This window comes from Chelonoidis abingdonii, chromosome 7 (assembly GCF_003597395.2).
Source record: "Chelonoidis abingdonii isolate Lonesome George chromosome 7, CheloAbing_2.0, whole genome shotgun sequence".
In the NCBI taxonomy this organism is placed as follows: Eukaryota; Metazoa; Chordata; order Testudines; family Testudinidae; genus Chelonoidis; species Chelonoidis abingdonii.
Window position 1 is genome coordinate 111,383,190 of NC_133775.1, and position 17,775 is coordinate 111,400,964.

A 17,775-nucleotide genomic window follows, 5' to 3' on the forward strand; every position below is an offset into this window, starting at 1 on the left:
GGGTCCTGCACCCCCATTTTGCAGTCAGACGTGACTCTCAGCCAGCCAGTAAAACAGAGGTTTATTCGATGACAGGAACAGGGTCTAAAACAGAGTTTGTAGGTACAGTGAACCAGACCCCTTGGCCAGGTCCATTCTGGGGGGCGGTGAGCCAGACCCCCAGGTCTGCCCTTCACTCCTAGTCCCCAGCCAGCTCCAGACTCACAACCCCTCCAGCCCCTCCTCTCTGCTCAGCCTCTTTCCAGGGCCAGGAGGTCACCTGACCTCTTTGTTCTCCCCCACCTTTAGCATCCCCTTGCAGGGGGGAAGGGCCTGGCCATTAGTTGCCAGGCGACAGAGGGTCGGCCAGGAACTGAGGCCCCCACACAGTATTCAGAGGGAACATTAAAAACAGCCCCACTTCCTCACACAGGGACCCCCCTCCCCAGGGCTGGGAGCAGAGCCTGGGAGGGCAGGAGCCAGCAGCTGCGGCAGCAGGGGAATGGACCAATCAGCCGCAGAGGCAGGGGAGGGACCAATCGGCGCTCTGCTCTGTAGAGAGCCCGGACATTGCCTGTTATTTGACGAACCCGCCAGCCAGAGAAGAGGCTCAGAAAAGGGGCAGTGTCCGGGAGCCCGGACGTGGGGTACTCCTGCCTCTGGGCAGCTGGATTATTTGGGCTAAGCTCTGCCCAAGCCCACGAGATGGGCAGGGAACAGCTCTTGGGGCCTTGTTCCTGCCTGGGGGCAGCATGGTTTATACTACACACCATTAGCCTGTGGAATTCCCTGCCACAAGAGAGCACTGGGACCAGAAGGAAACTAGGCTTCAGGGCAGGCTCAGCTGCTGAGCTGTTCTCAGCTGAGAACAGCCATTGACATTAGAGAGTAAAAACAGAAGGGCCATGAGCCCTCCAGCTCCAGGGCAAGAGCCAGCTGCTAACTCTGTGGGCAGGTTCCCCCTTCCTGCCAGCTGCAGGGGTCTGGCACCTTCGTCTGCAGCAGCTGGCACTGGTCTCTGTCAGTGACAGGACCCGGAACCAGGCGCTCCTGTGTCCCCCTGGAACAGCCCGCAGGAATCCCTGGGATCCCCTCCCTCTCCTGTGGGAGGGGCTTGCCAGGGCAGGCTCAGACCTGGCTCCAACCTGCCGAGCTAATTGCCCCAGACCAGAGGGGCTGGACACACCAGAGATCCCCTAGGCCAAGCAAAGGACCAGTCTGCTGCCCAATCTCCAGGCCTGGCTGGGCCCAAACATCTCCACCCTGAGACTGTGAGACCACCACACCCTCCTCGCCAGGGCTCAGACTCAGGCTTCTCCATGCGTGTCCCCAGATGCCAGGGCAGAGAGAGTCCTGCTGGGCACCGTGCCAATGCTCAGCTGCTGCCTGGGGCCCCCGTGGGCCCAGCGTGGCCCAGGAACCAGAAACAGAGCCCCGGCCCAGCCCAGTCCAAGAGCCAGACGGTGGAGCCCCAGCCCAGCCCAGCCCAAGAGCCAGACAGTGGAGTCACGGCCCAGCTCAGCCCAAGAGCCAGACGGTGGAGTCCTGGCCCGGCCCGGCCCGGCCCAGCCCAAGAGCCAGACAGTGGAGTCCCAGTCCAGCCCAGCCCTGCCCAAGAGCCAGACGGTGGAGTCCTGGCCTGGCCCGGCCCGGCCCAGCCCAAGAGCCAGACAGTGGAGTCCCAGTCCAGCCCAGCCCTGCCCAAGAGCCAGACGGTGGAGCCTCAGCCCAGCCCAGCTCTGCCCAAGAGCCAGACGGTGGAGCCCCAGCCCAGCCCAGCCCAGCCCAAGAGCCAGACGGTGGAGTCACGGTCCAGCTCAGCCCAAGAGCCAGACGGTGGAGTCACGGCCCGGCCCAGCCCAAGAGCCAGACAGTGGAGTTGCAGTCCAGCCCAGCCCTGCCCAAGAGCCAGACAGTAGAGTCCCAGCCCAGCCCAGCCCTGCCCAAGAGCCAGACAGTGGAGCCCCGACCCAACCCAGCCCAAGAGCCAGATGGTGGAGGTCCAGCCCGGCCCAGCCCGGCCCAAGAGCCAGACGGTGGAGTCACAGCCCGGCCCGGCCCAGCCCAAGAGCCAGACAGTGGAGTCCCAGTCCAGCCCAGCCCTGCCCAAGAGCCAGACGGTGGAGCCCCAGCCCAGCCCAGCCCAAGAGCCAGATGGTGGAGTCCCGACCCAACCCAGCCCAAGAGCCAGATGGTGGAGGTCCAGCCCGGCCCAGCCCTGCCCAAGAGCCAGATGGTGGAGCCCCAGCCTAGCCCAAAAGCCAGACGGTGGAGTCCCGGCCCAGCCCAGCCCAGTGCAAGAGCCAGACAGTGGAGTCCCGACCCGACCCAGCCCAGCCCAGCCCAGCCCAAGAGCCAGATGGTGGAGTCCCAACCCAGCCCAGCCCAGCTCAAGAGCCAGACGGTGGAGCCCCAGCTCAGCCCAGTGCAAGAGCCAGATGGTGGAGTCCCAGGCCAGCGCAGCCCAAGAGCCAGATGGTGGAGCCCTGGCGCAGCCCAGCAGCTGGACGCAGGGGCCTGGCACAGGAGCCAGATGCTGGGGCCTGGCCCTGCCCAAGAGCCAGACACCAGGGCCTGGCCTGTGATTCAGTCTGTTATTAAAATACCCAAAATCTGCATGTTTTTCAATAGCTGTAAACTAAAGTTGGCAGCTGGAGTTTCCAGCCCCACTCTGCTCACAGCCTGGGCCACCCAACCCATAATCCCAGGGCTCCTAAACCCCAGGCCAGGACACAGCCCCACACCCCAGCTTTTCTCCTGTGTCACATAGCCCAGCACAGGGGCTGGAGGCCAAGAGCAGTTTGGTACCCAGCTGGAAATGACCTCAGCCAGAAGGGGACAGTCGTGCAGGGGCTTTGCTGGGGTCTGGCCGAGCAGAGGAGTGGCGCCAGCGCGGGGCCTTGGAGAGGAGCCTGCGGAGGTCCCCGTTGAAGACGTGTGCATGACTGGGTTAAGGCAGCTGTTGCAGTAGCCAATCCAGAAGAAGAAGCTGAAGAGGAGCTTGGAGATGTGGCAGCGACCCCAGACTGTAGGTGAAGAAGGGGAACCAGCACAGGACAAAGGCACCGATCCCCATGGCCAGGACAAAGGGGAACCCGCGCTCCCGCGCCTGCACCAGCCGTCTCCTGGAGATGGACATGTTCTGCTGCTCACCCCACCGCCAGGGGCCTCGAGCCAGTGCCCAGGAAGGCCTCCTGAGCCTTCTCAGGCTGGCACTGGCGCTGTTGTTCTCCTCCTCTGGCCACTGCCTGCAGAGACGAGCTGGCCCCAGCTTGTGGGCACACTGGCTGCCCTGCTCTGTGCTTGTGTCCTGCTCTGCAGGTGGCAGTGGACAAGCAGGAGCTGACACGGGAGGGGCGCTGGGCCATGCCAGGCCTGGCGGAGACAATGCTGCAGCACCTGTGCTTGATGATGCGATAAATCCTGTAGTACACAGGGAGCATGGTGAGGCAGGGGGTGAAGCAGGAGGCGGTGCAGGAGGCCAGCATGTACCAGATATCGTTGTTCAGCAGGCGCTTCCTGGCCTGTGGCTGGGCCGTGAACAGGGCTGGCAGGGAGACAGGCTAGCGATGGCCCACATGGCACCGATCATGACCTTGACTCTGGAAGTTGAACCCGGCAGCCCTGGCAACAGGCCAGTAGTGGTCCAGGCTGATGGCAGACAGGTGCGGGATGGAGGAGGTGCAGAAGAGCGTGGCCAGTGCCAGGTAGAGGCTGTACCAGAGGCTGCTGAAGCCCCAGGAGCCCAGCAGCTTGTTGGCCAAGAAGGGGATGATGAGGGTGGCCACAAGGATGTTGGCTGAAGCCAGAGACACCAGGAAGAGGTTCTGCAGGGCTTTGAGGGCCTGGCTGGTGAAGACAGTCACCACCACCAGCGCGTTGCCCAGCAGCATGGCCAGGATGATGGAGAGCACGGCCAGCAGGATGAGCGCCAAGGCCAGGGGGGAGTGTGGGGCCACCCCTGGCTGCCCTCTGCTGCCATTTCCAGATGCGTTGAGGGGAACAGCGGGGGAGCTGGCCTTCTCCATCCCAGCTACGTTCCCAGGCAAGGCCGGACCCTCCATGCAGGGAGCTGCCCATGGAAGGGGGCAGCACCACCCATGCCCGCCTGGCAGGCCCCAGCATCCTCACCTGCCAACAGCCCTGTGTATGCCAGAGGAGCAGGGCCAGCCCAGCGCTGCCTGCCTTGTCTGGCCTGGGTGACCAGATGGCACAGTGCCATGGTCAGACGTCTCCAGTGCCCCATGGGGAGGGGATGGTCCCAGGACGCAGCAGAGCTGGTAGGAGTCTCACCCAGGTGCTGGAAAGATCTGTCCTCCCAGGGACTGCTGCCCCCTTCCTTCCCGTCCTCTCCCACTGAGGGAGCCAGTGTGCAGCAGGCCGGGCGTGTGGAGCCCGGCAGCACTGCTCCAGCACTGAGCAGCCTGGGCCCTGCCCCAGGACGGGAGGGAGGGGCTGACATGACTGGCTGGAGCCCAAGCAGCTGCAGGCAATGGGGAGGAAATTTGCTGCCAACATTTAAAGGGTTCGGGAGTTCCTGCCATGCCCCCTGCCACCAGGACACTGGGCACCTCCAGCCCCAAGGGGGCCATACTTAGGGGGAGGGGCAGAGCAAGAGGATGATACTGGGGTCTGGGCACAGTGGATGGGGTGGGGAACAATACTCAAAGAAGGGACTGGGGGGCGCTACTGAGGAGGGATGATACTGAGGGGAACGCAGTGGGGGACTAATACCTGAGGTGTGGGGGAGGGGCCCAGGGAATGATACTGGGGAGGAGGGGCCCAGTGGGGGCATGATACTGGAGGAGTGCAGTGGGGGGCCAATACTCGAGGAGAAGGGGTACAATGGGGGGGGCGATACTGGGGGTGCAGCACAGCTGGAAAGGGCCCCAAGGTGGGATTCTGCCTGGCTGACCTCATCCCCACACATTGGAGGAGGGTTGCCTAAATGGGGGGCTGGGGGCAGCTGGGCTGGGCTAGGATGAGCACACACTACCAGGCCCTGGGGGAGAGGTGGGGGGGGGGCACTTGGAGCTGAAAGGGGTGTCACAGAGTGTGGGTGAGTCAGGGCCCTGCACCCTTCTTCCTGAGATTCACCCTGACTCTCAGCCAGCCAGTAACACAGAAGGTTTATTAACCGACAGGAACACAGTGCCAAGCGGAGCTTGTTGGTACAACCAAGACGCCTCAGTCAAGTCCTTCTGGGGGGTTCAGGGAGCTTAGACCCCAGCTTGGGGTTCCCTGCATTGCACCCCCCAGCCCGAGACAGAAAAACAAAAACTCCTCCAGCAGCTTTCTCCCCTCTCCCCCCAGCTCCTCCTCTCCTTTGTCCAGTTTCCCCAGGCAGAAGGTGTCACTTCTTCCCTCGCCCCCCCCCCATGGCTCAGGTTACAGCTCAGGTAGCTTCCTTCAAGGGAAGTTCCCCATCCCCAGTATAACCCCCCTGCGACATTCCCAGGGCAAATCCGCCCCACTTCCTGGGCACAGGGAGCTGGGGAGGGGGCATGGGGAGCTGGGTGGAGGGCACCAGGAGGTGCGGTGGCACCGGGAGGTGGGTGGGGGGCACCGGGAGTTGAGCAGGGGGCATGGGGAGCTGGGTGGGGGCGCGGGGAGCTGGGGAGGAGCCCTTTCTGTGACACTGCTGCGAGGGGAGGGCTCGAACCGTTTCCAGGTCACCTCTCTGCCCGGCAGGGGCTGCTAAGAACCCTGGTCAAGCTGAGGGCCCGGTGGACAGGGCTCTGTGTGGTAGCCAGGCATGACAGGTGATAGTGAGTGGGCGGGAGGGCACAAAGGGTTGAAAAGCAGAGGAGAAAGCCCTGCCCCCCAGTGGATGAGGGGGCAGCACCCCCGGCACCCGGCCCTGCATTGATCACCCCGGCAGGGAGTGAATAGCGAGGCGAAAACACAGCCAGGCAGTGCCTTTATTTACCCACGTTTCCCTCCAGACAGGACGAACGGACAGACAGACATCGCCATTGCAACACAGGCACCGTGGGCGCCAAGACTGGGCACTGCCAAGCTACAGGACAGCCCGGGCTCTAGCTCCGGTTAGGTATCACGTCCTGCCACCAGCACGCGGGCAGCTCCTGCCCCTCAGGTCTGCTCCGGCTGGTCAGCGCGAGGCGCCATTTCCTAGAGATGCAGATGAAACAGGCTCAGGCTGACACAGCCACCTCCATGGGGCAGGCACCCCGGCCACTGCCGGGCCACCCTCAGCCCAGGCCACCCAGGCCCTGCCCTGCCCGCCTCAGCTCCCACCTGGGCACGGCCCTGCCACCCTCAGTCCCTGCCTGGGCACGGCCCTGCCACCCTCAGCCCAGGCCACCTGGGCACGGCCCTGCCACCCTCAGTCCCTGCCTGGGCACATCCCTGCCACCCTCAGCCCAGGCCACTTGGGCAATGCGCTGCCACCCTCAGCCCCTGCCTGGGCACTGCCCTGCCACCCTCAGCCCCCGCCCATGGCCCAGCCCTGCCACCCTCAGCCCAGGCCACCCAAGCCCTGCCCTGCCACCCTCAGCCCCTGCCTGGGCACTGCCCTGCCACCCTCAGCATCCCCACATGCGGGCAGTGGACCGCACCACACTCAAGCCCACCCCTGCCCATGGCAGCTGCCCTGCCACCAGCACCAAGCACGAGCACTTGGGCACGGCGCAGGTCCCGTGCGCAGCGCCCCAACACACTGGGCACGGCCCTGCCACCCTCAGCCCCTGCCTGGGCACTGCCTGCCACCCCTCAGCCCTGCCACCATCGGGCATGGCCTGCTAACCTTCTTCAAGTCCCTGCCTGGGCACTGCCTGCCCTCAGCCCCCACCCCCAGGCACTCGCAAGACTGCCACCGCTCAGACTCTGCCTGGCCACTGCCTGACAGCCTCAGCCCCGCTGGGCACTGCTCTGCCACCGCTCAGCCCAGGTCACCTGAGCACTGCCCTGCCCCCTCAGCCCAGGCCACCTCAGCACTGCCCTGCCACACTCAGACCCTGCCTGGCACAGCCTGACAGTCTCATCCCCCGGTCTGCGCACTGCCTGCCACCCTCAGCCCGCGCCACCTGGCACTCGCCTGCCACCTCATTCCCAGCCCAGTCACCTCGGGCCACGGCGGCCTGCCAAAACTCAGCCTTTGCCTGGTGTGACGATGTGGTTCTGGTGGATCCAACCGGAGTGCCAATCCAGGACCAATGCTCAACAGGGCAGTCACAGCCCAAGGCTGGGGTTTTCCACCTCTAAGGCAAACCAAACCAGCCAGACACAAATAACTTCGGTTTCACCCACTGGCTACTACCACAAGTCCACAAGCAATTTCCTTAGACACTCCAGTTCCAGTATCACCACAGTCCACGACGTCCTGGGGATGAATGGTTTGAAAACCACACCCCAGTAAAGAAAATGGTTCTCTTAACCCCAAAGGATCAAGCCCCAGACCCAGGTGTGACCGTGCTGCCCGTGAGACCAGCCGAGGTCACTCAATCGGGTGAACTGCAAACAAAACAGGGCAGACAAATCCAAATGCTGGTGGTTATTCCACTACTTAGATTTACCAATCAGCACAAAACAGCTCTATAGTACTCACTGGTTACTTAGAAGTTTGAACCACGCAGTTCCTTAAAGTGCCCACCTTCAGGCCTCTGTCCAGAACACCCTGTCAGATATGATGAGTGATTCCTGAAATTTACTTCATCATATAAAGAGAAAAGGTTCTTCCAATCCAAAGGATCAGCACATACTCGGGTTCAATTATAAACTAGATCTTACACACAATACACGCTACAAGCCAATTTCATTAACTAAGCTAAAATTATTAGAAAAAAAGAAGAGAGAGTGTTGGTTAAAAGATACATATACATAGCACACTTGAAATTCAATTTCTGAGGTTCAGATACATAGTAGAATCTTGGCTGTAGTTAGCCAAAAAGTCCTTTTAGAAATAGTCACAGGTTATAGTCCAACGTCCATATTCAGGGTGGCTCCAGTCAATGACTGGGGATCTCAATCCTTGTGGCTTAAGGTTCCCCCGTTTCCTCGAAACCCAAGCAGATCTGAGATGAAGCAGGATCGTGCTCCGAGCTTCTTATACGTTTCAAGCAGCCTTTCGGCCTGAGAAAACAATAGGCTCAACTCTTCTCCACAAATCTCTGGCAATTAGCACAGAGTAATTAATCCATCAAACAGTTCAGATACAGGTGACCACAACCTTCAAGAGACACACAGACGCTACCATCACATACTATTCCACTCTAAATGCTAATATCCTTTCTGATCTTTGAATTTAAATATAGCCAATAGACAAGACTTGTTTGCTGGCATCCCAAACTGAGCAAAACATCTACCCTTCCTACCTCTAACAATGCAGACCTGCATAAAAAGCTCTGTTCATTTACAATATCTGCTAACCAGCTCCTTAAGGTTCACCCATGGGTAGGTCAGTCGTGGAGGTGCAGTTAATTAACTCTTCTGGCCCTGTCACTTTTCAATGAGAATTACATTACACTCCTAACGTCACAACCAGGTCAATATGTTTATTAGAGAATATTTAAATAAGGATGATACACAGAGTTTGGCTATGTCATCTAGTCAGGCGGCAACATACAGAGTACGGGGGGACTCTGGTATTTGGTATGGGTTAGCATATAGTACATACAGTCTGTAATGTCCCATGCGGGTGTACGGTGGGTGGGGTCAAAATATAGTAGGGAGCAGTGGAGGTACATCGCTCATACTAATGGGTTACACATAGAGTCATGATTGAGCACAGCGGGCCGGGCTAACTCGGCGACACGGGTGACCCTCACGGAGGCTGACCACACATGGAGGACCTCTGCCTACCACTATTCTCCGCGCGCGCGCTTTCACGGATTAATTTCTGCGAACAAGCCGGTTTACTGTTGTAAAAAATATAGATTTTAAAGGAACACAACTTTTTTATCATAACAGGCTTTTCACATCCTTTCGCGTGGAATCCGGCTTACTTTCTTCGTTTCATCAACCATTCACCATCTCAACCACGTGTAGTATACTGCTCAGGACTGAGTAAAGGTCGACGCGATATTGATCTGGGTCAAGGACTCTGGGGAAATGTAGTTAGTAGGGGGGTTGTAAACGGGTTTTCCCTCCCCCAGTGGTGCGTGGAGCCACATCGGCTCAACTCCTAGTACTGCGGTGGCGGGATGTGTTTCGTTATCACATCATCTCACCCACAAATCACGCTGGTGCCAATCCTTAGAACTCTAAAATCAAAAGGTTTATTTATAAAGGAAAAAGGTAGAAGGTCAAGAGCTAGAATTGGTTAAATGGAATCAATTACATACAGTAACGACAAAGTTCTTAGTTCAGGCTTGCAGCAGTGATGGAGTAAACTGCAGGTTCAAATCAAGCCTCTGGAGAACATCCCCTGCTGGGATGGGTCATCATTCCCTTGTGTAGATCTTCAGCTTGTAGCAAAGTCCCTCCAGAGGTAAGAAGCAGGACTGAAGACAAGATGGAGATGAGGCATCAGCCTTATATAGGCTCTTCCAGGTGTAAGAACACTCCTTTGTTCTTACTGTGGAAAATTACAGCAAAATGGAGCCTGCCGTTACATGGGCAAGTCCCTGCAGACCCTGCTGAGTTACAAGGAGCACCTGCCTTCTCTCAATGGGTCAATTGTGTAGCTGATGATTCTTAATGGGCCATCAAGCAGGCTAGGCAGAGTTAACACCAACTTGTCTGGGGTGTCACCCAGAACTACAGCACCAATTTGAAATACAGACAGTATAGATCCAATACTCATAACTTCAACTACAAAATGACACATACATACAGACAGCATAATCATAACCAGCAACCCATAACCTGGTCTTAGACACCTTATATGACCCCCTTTACATAAGATTTGGTGCCACTAAAGGACCTTGGTTTCAAACCATGTTCTATATGGTCCCAGTTTATATCAATAACGTCACACCTGGGCACTGCCCTGCCACCCTCAGCCCAGGCCACCTGGGACTGCCCTGCCACCCTCAGTCCCCACCCATGGCACTATCCTGCCACCCTCAGCCCAGGCCACCCAGGCCCTGCCCTGCCACCCTCAGCCCCTGCCTGGGCACTGCCCTGACAGCCTCAGCCCAAGCCCCTCTAGAAGCTCCTGGGCCCTTCCCAGGTTCGGGGTCCTTGAGGGTGCATGCAGACCCACATGAGGTTTGCTAGGCACGTGGCCTGGGAGCAGCACCTGAGCTGGGCCCGCATGGCTCCTAATAGGCAGCAAAGGAGATGGCAGGTACCTGGGAGCCACTGGTGTCCTCCTGGCTAGAGAGAGACTTCTGGGCTGTGCGGAACGCCTGGGAAGAGAGAACATAGCACACAGCCCCACTAGCGCCAGCCTCCGGGCAGGGAGAACCAGCCCGACCCAGTGTGCGTCCTCTGAGCCTCCCCCATGGAGAACCAGCCCGACCCAGTGTGGGTCCTCAGAGCCTCCCCCATGGAGAACCAGCCTGACCCAGTGTGGGTCCTCAGAGCCTCCCCCATGGAGAACCAGCCTGACCCAGTGTGGGTCCTCAGAACCTCCCCCATGGAGAACGAGCCCGACCCAGTGTGGGTCCTCAGAGCCCCCCCATGGAGAACCAGCCTGACCCAGTGTAGGGCCTCAGAGCCCCGCCCCCCATTGAGAACCAGCCCGACCTGGTATTGGTCCTCAGAGCCCCCCCATGGAGAACCAGCCTGACACGGTAAGGGTCCTCACAGCCCCCCCCATGGAGAACCAGCCCGATCCGGTGTGGGTCCTCACAGCCTCCTCCATTGAGAATCAGCCCGACTCAGTGTGGGTCCTCAGAGCCTCGCCATGGAGAACCAGTCCGACCCAGTGTGGGTCCTCAGAGCCTCCCCCATGGAGAACCAGCCCAACCCAGTGTGGGTCCTCAGAGCCCCCCCATGGAGAACCAGCCTGACCCAGTGTAGGGCATCAGAGCCCCGCCCCGCATGGATAACCATCCCAACCTGGTATTGGGCCTCAGAGCCCCCCCATGGAGAACCAGCCTGACACGGTGAGGGTCCTCAGACCCCCCACCATGCAGAACCAGCCTGACCCAGTGTGAGTCCTCAGAGCCTCCCCCATGGAGAACCAGCCCAACCCAGTGTGGGTCCTTAGAACCCCCATATGGAGAACCAGCCCGACTCGGTGTAGGTCCTCAGATCCCGCCCCCCCAGAGAACCAGCCTGACCCGGTGTGGGTTCTTAGAGCCCCACCATGGAGAACCAGCCCGATTCGGTGTGGGTCCTCATTCAGAGTCTCCCATGACTCACTCAGAGACACCACCCCTAGAGAACAAACCCTGCCTGGGCATGGGGTCCCTGCTCAGAACACCTCCCACCCTCCAGCACTGAGCATCCCATCAGGGCTGGTTACCTTCTTGGCAGCCTGGATCTCCTCTGTGGACTTGGGAACGGCCTTTTCCACCCTGCTTCTGGGGGGAGCTGGGCGGCTGCTGGGGACACAGGAAGGGCCCGTGTCTTTCAGAGGGGAACACTCTCCCCACAGGACCCTCAGCCAGCTCTGGCTGGCCTGGCCCAAGCGTCGCTGCACAGTGAGGTCTGGCCACAGGGCGGAATCAACAGCTGGCTCCAGGTGCAGGTGGCTCAGGTGGGCACCAGCTGTCAGGGCCCTTTTCAGCCAGCACTGCTGCTCCTGCAGTCACACTGGGCTGGGCACCTTGTACAGAGGATTGTGGAGCACTCAGCAGCCATCCTATAGTGCCTGCAGCAATTGGCAGCACCAGGGGCAAGCAGTGTGCACCACAGGGCACTGGCATCAGCGCTGAGCTCAGGGGGCCCGGCTCCCTTCCGCAGGAGCACTCTGTGATGTTACACCCCATATTCTTCATAGAAATATTGTTCTGATCTGAATAGGGTATAACTAAGATGTGTTTTATACTAGATGGGACATGTGAGGTATCACTGAAACATTGTGATTTACTGTCTATGTTTATCCAGTGTGTGAATGTATAATTTCTGTATCGGAAATTAGGAATATTCTCCCTGGTGGCTCCTCCATCTTCCCAGGAGTTCCTTCCCAGCAAATAAACCTTGTCTCATGGCTGCTCTGACACCTTGGACACTGCTGGCACTTTTCCACTGGAAACAAAGGCTTCCCACCTTGTGTACATTCTATGTAAGGCTGGGAAGCAAGGCAATCTGGGCCCTCCATTGCCTCCCCGCCTGAGAGGAGAGACTGCGGAAAGTTCCTGCAGAAACCAAGGGACTAAGCTAGGGGAAGGCAGGGGCTGAGACCAGGAGTCTAGCCTGTGAAGAGACATAACTGGAACTCTGAGCTGCAGAAACGCTCCAACCTGCCCAAACAACCCTTGGGGGAGAAGTTACTGTGTGTAACCTGTCTCTGTAGCGTATTGCGCTTAGTTTGTGTGTTTTGTTTTATTTGCTCAGTAAACTGCTTTGTTCGGTTTGCTATCCCTTATAATCACTTAACATTTACCTTTCATAGTTAATAAACTTATTTCTTGTTCATTTCAAAACTCAGTTTGTGCCATTCGTATCTGGGGAGGCAAAAAGTGTGGGGGAGATTTTTATGAGCTTGCATTGTGCAGATCTCCCTGTACAGCACAAGACAATATTATTCTGGATTTACACCCCAAAGGAAGTGTGCATGTGAGTGCTGGATAAAACGCTGAGCCGAATCTTCCCACACAGAGTTGATTTCAGTCTGCGTCTGCAGCTGGCTGTGGCCTTACTGGTGCGTGTGCTAGAGAAGGCTCGAGCACCTGGCACAGCAAGGACAGGGTGGGGAAACCCGGGCTGGTGGAACAGGCGGATGCAGTGGGACCCCAGCACATCAGGTGGCATCCCGGACACAGGGTCCAACCCGTTCCCCCTCGCCCCCCCACGCTGCAGCTGGGTTGCGCTGATGCCAGAACCCCATGCACCTTTCCCCACAAAAGCCCAGCCTGGGTCCAGGGCCTGACGGGTGCTGTGGTGACAGGCTCAGCACCTCTGCTAGGCTGAAGGCTCCCCCCAGCCTGTGGTACCTTTGTGCCGGGCTCCATGGCTCCCTGCTCCCCAGCTGCACTGAGGACTCACTCTGGCGCAGCAGAAGGTGCTGTCCCGGGGTCCTGCAGGAGACAGGCCTGTCATGGGACTAGCAGAGACTGCTGGCTCTGCCTGCTCCCAGCTGTCTGCCCGTGTGGCCTTGTGGGCGAGTGACTGGGTTGGGCTCAGTTCCCAGCCTCACCATAGATTGCGTGACTTTGGGCCAGTCCCTGGACGTGTCTGGGCTCAGCTCCTGCCCTGTGACAGCGAGATGATAACCAGCTCATGTGTCTCGACTGCAGGGCGATGCTGCCAGGGCAGGGCCTGCCTCCCTGCATCCAGGCACCGCCACAATCCAAGCAGCAGGACAGCCCAGCTGCTGAAGGTTTCCAGTGAATGCATCTGGCCTGGAGGCCAGCAGCACAGAGGGAGCCCAGCTGTGGGGCCGGACAGAGCTGCTCAGACCAGGGCGGGGACAGGCTGTTTCTGATTAGCAAGTGTGCCCCCCTGCCTCGGGGGGGCCAGGAACTCCCAGCCAGCCCTGCCCCCCGCTGCACCCATCTGGCAGGATGGCCTGGCGCTCCCAGCGCAGAGCAATCCAGCAAGCAGTGCAGCCGAGAGTTACCCTGCAGTGTCCCTTGCCCACTTCCTTGGTCCTACCCAGCCCCCATGTCCACTGGCTTCTGGCTGAGACTGTTTGCTGCCAGTAAGCCTGTCCCAGGGACAGCTGCAGCGTAGTACCGTGGGGGCCATCGTCATGGGGATAAGGAGAGCTCGCCAGTGCACTCTGCCTGGTACCTGGGCAGACCCAGCAGGTCTGATGGCATCTAGGCCCGGGGGAGGGGGGCACAGCAGGCTGGGGCGAGCCCAGACCCCACCGTGGCGGAACCAGACCCCATCAGGCCCCCTGCAGCCTGCACAGCTAGTGGGATACCCAGGGTGAATTAATCCCTCCCTCCTCTATTTCCCCAGCCTTTGGCACTAGGGTATGGCATGCCCGGAGCACTGCTGCGCTACCCTCACTGGCTTGTGGACCTGCCCCACAAGTGCCCTGGGGAGGTGGGCAGATCGGATGCCCCCCGGATCTCAGGAATGTCACTATCCAGATTGGCAGTAGCACCCCCCAAACAAAGTGTCCCCCTTCCTGCCAGCTCCACGGGGAGAACTGAGCTGCCCCAGGACCTGCCCAGCCCAAGCAGGTCCCAGGCTGAGGGGCCCTTGCACAGAGTGAGGGGGAGGCAGCCTCGGGACCAGGGCACCTGGTCAGTGAGAAAACAGGTCCTCGCCCATGTCTGAGCCATGGCCTCCTCCCCACTTACTCACCCCCTGCTGGGTGCCTGTTCCAAGCTGCTCCAGGTTGGCAGGGCAGCCCTGTCCCTCCTGCCTGTACACCCCACCAGCCAGCAGAGCCAGCCTCTCAAACGCTCTGGTGCAACCCGGTGCCCGCTGTGTGAGGTGGGGCACGTTGGGTGGGGGGCTAAGCCCAGAGCAGCAGCATCGCTCAGTGAATACACGACCCACCCAGACTCTCTTTCCTGCTTCTCGGGGGCAGAGCAAAGGGTCAATATGCAGCCCCTGCCAAAGGACTGAGGCTGCAGCTGCCTCTGGGCTGGGACACAGCGGCTACTGGTCAGCACATGGGACTGTGCTCAGCAGCTTAGGCTGGAAGTGAAGTAGAAATCTACAGGGAGAATAGACGGTAGAATAAGCCCCCACTTCCTGCAAACTCTTCCCCACCCCGGCCAGCCACCACAGCACCCCCTAGCACTGCCCTGGGGAACAGGGACAGACCCCGCCCCGTTCCCCATGTCACCCCCTAGCGCTGCCCTGAGACAGACCCGCCCTGCTCCCTGTGGCACAGCGCCCCCTAGCGCTGCCCTGGGACAGACCCCACCCCGCTCCCTGCGGCACAGCGCCCCCTAGTGCCACCCTGGAGCCTTGGGACAGACTCCGCCCTGCTCCCTGCGGCACAGCACCCCCTAGTGCCACCCTGGGACAGACCCCGCCCCGCTCCCTGCGGCACAGCGCCCCCTAGTGCCGCCCTGGGGCCCTGGGACAGACCCCACCCCACTCCCTGCGGCACAGCGCCCCCTAGCACCGCCCTGGGACAGACCCCACTCCACTACTTGAGGCATAACACCCCCTAGTGCCACCCTGGGGCCTTGGGACAGACCCGCCCTGCTCCCTGCGGCATAGCGCCCCCGAGCGCCGCCCTGGGGCCCTGGGACAAACCCCACCCCGCTCCCTGCGGCATAGCGCCCCCTAGTGTCACCCTGGGACAGACCCCGCCCCGCTCCCTGCGGCACAGCGCCCCCTAGTGCCACCCTGGGGCCCTGGGACAGACCCCACCCTGCTCCCTGCGGCATAGCGCCCCCGAGCGCCGCCCTGGGGCCCTGGGACAGACCCCACCCCGCTCCCTGAGGCATAGCGCCCCCTAGTGTCACCCTGGGACAGACCCCGCCCCCCTCCCTGCGGCACACCGCCCCCTAGCGCCCCCCTGGGGCCCTGGGACAGACCCCACCTCGCTCCCTGTGGCACAGCACCCCCTAGTGCCACCCTGGGGCCCTGGGACAGACCCCGCCCCGCTCCCTGCGGCATAGCGCCCCCTAGTGCCGCCCTGGGACAGACCCCACCCCGCTCCCTGTGGCACAGCGCCCCCTAGCGCCGCCCTCGGGCCCTGGGACAGACCCCGCCCCGCTCCCTGTGGCACAGCACCCCCTAGCGCCGCCCTGGGGCTCTGGGACAGACCCCACCTCGCTCCCTGCGGCACAGCGCCCCCTAGTGCCACCCTGGGGACCTGGGACAGACCCCGCCCTGCTCCCTGCGGCACAGCGCCCCCTAGTGCCACCCTGGGGCCCTGGGACAGACCCTGCCCAGCTCCCTGCAGCACAGCGCCCCCTAGCGCCCCCCTGGGGCTCTGGGACAGACCCCACCTCGCTCCCTGCGGCACAGCGCCCCCTAGTGCCGCCCTGGGACAGACCCTGCCCCGCTCCCTGCGGCCCAGCGCCCCGTAGCGCCCCCCTGGGGCCCTGGGACAGACCCCGCTCTGCTCCCTGTGGCACAGTGCCCCCTAGTGCCCCCCTGGGGCTCTGGGACAGACCCCACCTCGCTCCCTGCGGCACAGCGCCCCCTAGCGCCGCCCTGGGGCCCTGGGACAGACCCTGCCCCACTCCCTGTGGCACAGCGCCCCCTAGCACCGCCCTGGGTCACTGGAGAGGCGTTGATGAGGGAAACGTGCCCCTCGTGTAACCCCCAACAGCCTAGCTCTTTGCAGTATCACCTGCCGTGTTCTCTGCTGCCCCTTGCCCCTGTGCATGGCCAGTCACACCCCCACCCCTGCCTACCGGACTATGCAACAGTCTGCAGGCAGCTGCTTGCCTCTTCCACTCTCCGTTCACACACAGCCTGATGAGGTGCTGCCACATGCAGATGAGGACAGTCAATGAGGAGCAGCCGCCTCCTCAGCCGTCCTTAGCATGCAAAGCAGCACCACAGCCAACAAGCTGGCATGGCCTGGGGGACTCTGGGCTCCCCTCGCAGCCCCATATCTGCCCCCAGCCTCCCACTGGGCACAGGGTCCAGCTCCCAGGAGATGCAACCCATCCAGCCAGACTGGGCTTGGGAACTCCTGTACCCTGGGGCTAGCGCATGGGCTCTCACTTGCTAGGAGCAGCCAGGCCCTGCTGCAGCCCTGTAGCAGCTGAGGGTTTGGGGTTTGCACGCCCGCACTTCTGGAGCTAAACGGGGGCAGCTGTCTGGCAGAGACCCCAGTGAGGTGCATCTAAGGGCCACCCCAGGGAGCTGCTCCTGCTCTAACTCTCCCCATCCTCCTCATCCTGATGTGCCACCAGCCACCATCCCCCTCCTCACTGGCAGGTTACTCCAGGGAGCCTCCTCCTGAAGGCAGCTGTCAAATCTCCATGGCCCACTCTGCGCAGACATAGGCTGGCTCCCATCCCCCGTTGTACCCATAGCGAGGACTGGTGACATAAGCAGAGGCGCTGGGCCACGTAGGTGGTTAATCAAGCATATCTTACATCCCAAAGTGCTTTACAAATAACTGACATACAAACTATATACAGGCTCACTTCACTTGCCACTGAGATGCAGCCACCTCTAGGGTGGAACGAGGAAGCTGTTTAACAACTCACAGCAACACTACACAACAGTTTAGGACAGGAAGTGGAGAATACTGTAGTTTTCTGAAACTGCCGGGGCAGTTTAAGGACGCAGGAGTTGGCCAGGGCACCAGAGTTGACCTGAAATCAGGGCCAGACATCCTCAATGCTGGCTCTGAAGAAAGTGCAGCATGGGCCTCAGTTCAGTTCAGAGTGGACAGGTGGCTGCGCCAGTGTGGGATCCAGGGGGCAAGGGGCACTAGCCCCCTTTGCTGTGGGGCTGGCATCACAGGGGCCATGCTGCCACTCAGAGTTCTCGCTGGGGCCAGCATCCTGCTCTGGCAGCTGCAGGAAGTCGGGCAGGACCAGGACCTCTTTAGAGAGCAGCCCACGCTGGTCGTTGGCCCTGCAGCTCTGGGCCCGGTTCAGCAGCTCCACCAGCCCTAGGGGAACGAGGGTAGAGTGGAGTCATTGGGCAGAGACAGACTCCTGCAGAAAACCCTCAGATCCCTCCCCCACGCAGAACCCCCATCCTGGGCTCAGACTCCCCTCTCCCACCTCAGAGCCTCCCCTTCCCTTCCCGCACTCAGACTCCCCCCTCCCCTGCCCCTACAGTCCCCATCCCGCACTCAGACCCCCCACTCCTGCCCCTACAGTCCCCATCCTGCAC

At 60.7% G+C, this 17,775-nt stretch overlaps 1 protein-coding gene and 1 pseudogene across 4 annotated transcripts in view; both read right to left on the minus strand.

The window, feature by feature from the left end:
- Positions 1 to 2,803: 2,803 nt before the first annotated feature.
- LOC116833289 (alpha-2Db adrenergic receptor-like) lies at positions 2,804 to 4,043 on the minus strand (annotated as a pseudogene).
- A 12,945-nt stretch (positions 4,044 to 16,988) lies between these two features.
- Positions 16,989 to 17,775, minus strand: part of RGS14 (regulator of G protein signaling 14) — an 18,690-nt gene continuing 17,903 nt past the window's right edge. For all 4 annotated transcript variants that reach the window (XM_032794754.2, XM_032794757.2, XM_032794753.2 and 1 more), the window contains one exon: positions 16,989 to 17,548. In XM_032794754.2, the coding sequence (XP_032650645.1) occupies positions 17,304 to 17,548 (245 nt within the window). In that variant the 3' untranslated portion in view covers positions 16,989 to 17,303. The remainder of the gene's footprint in view (positions 17,549 to 17,775) is intronic.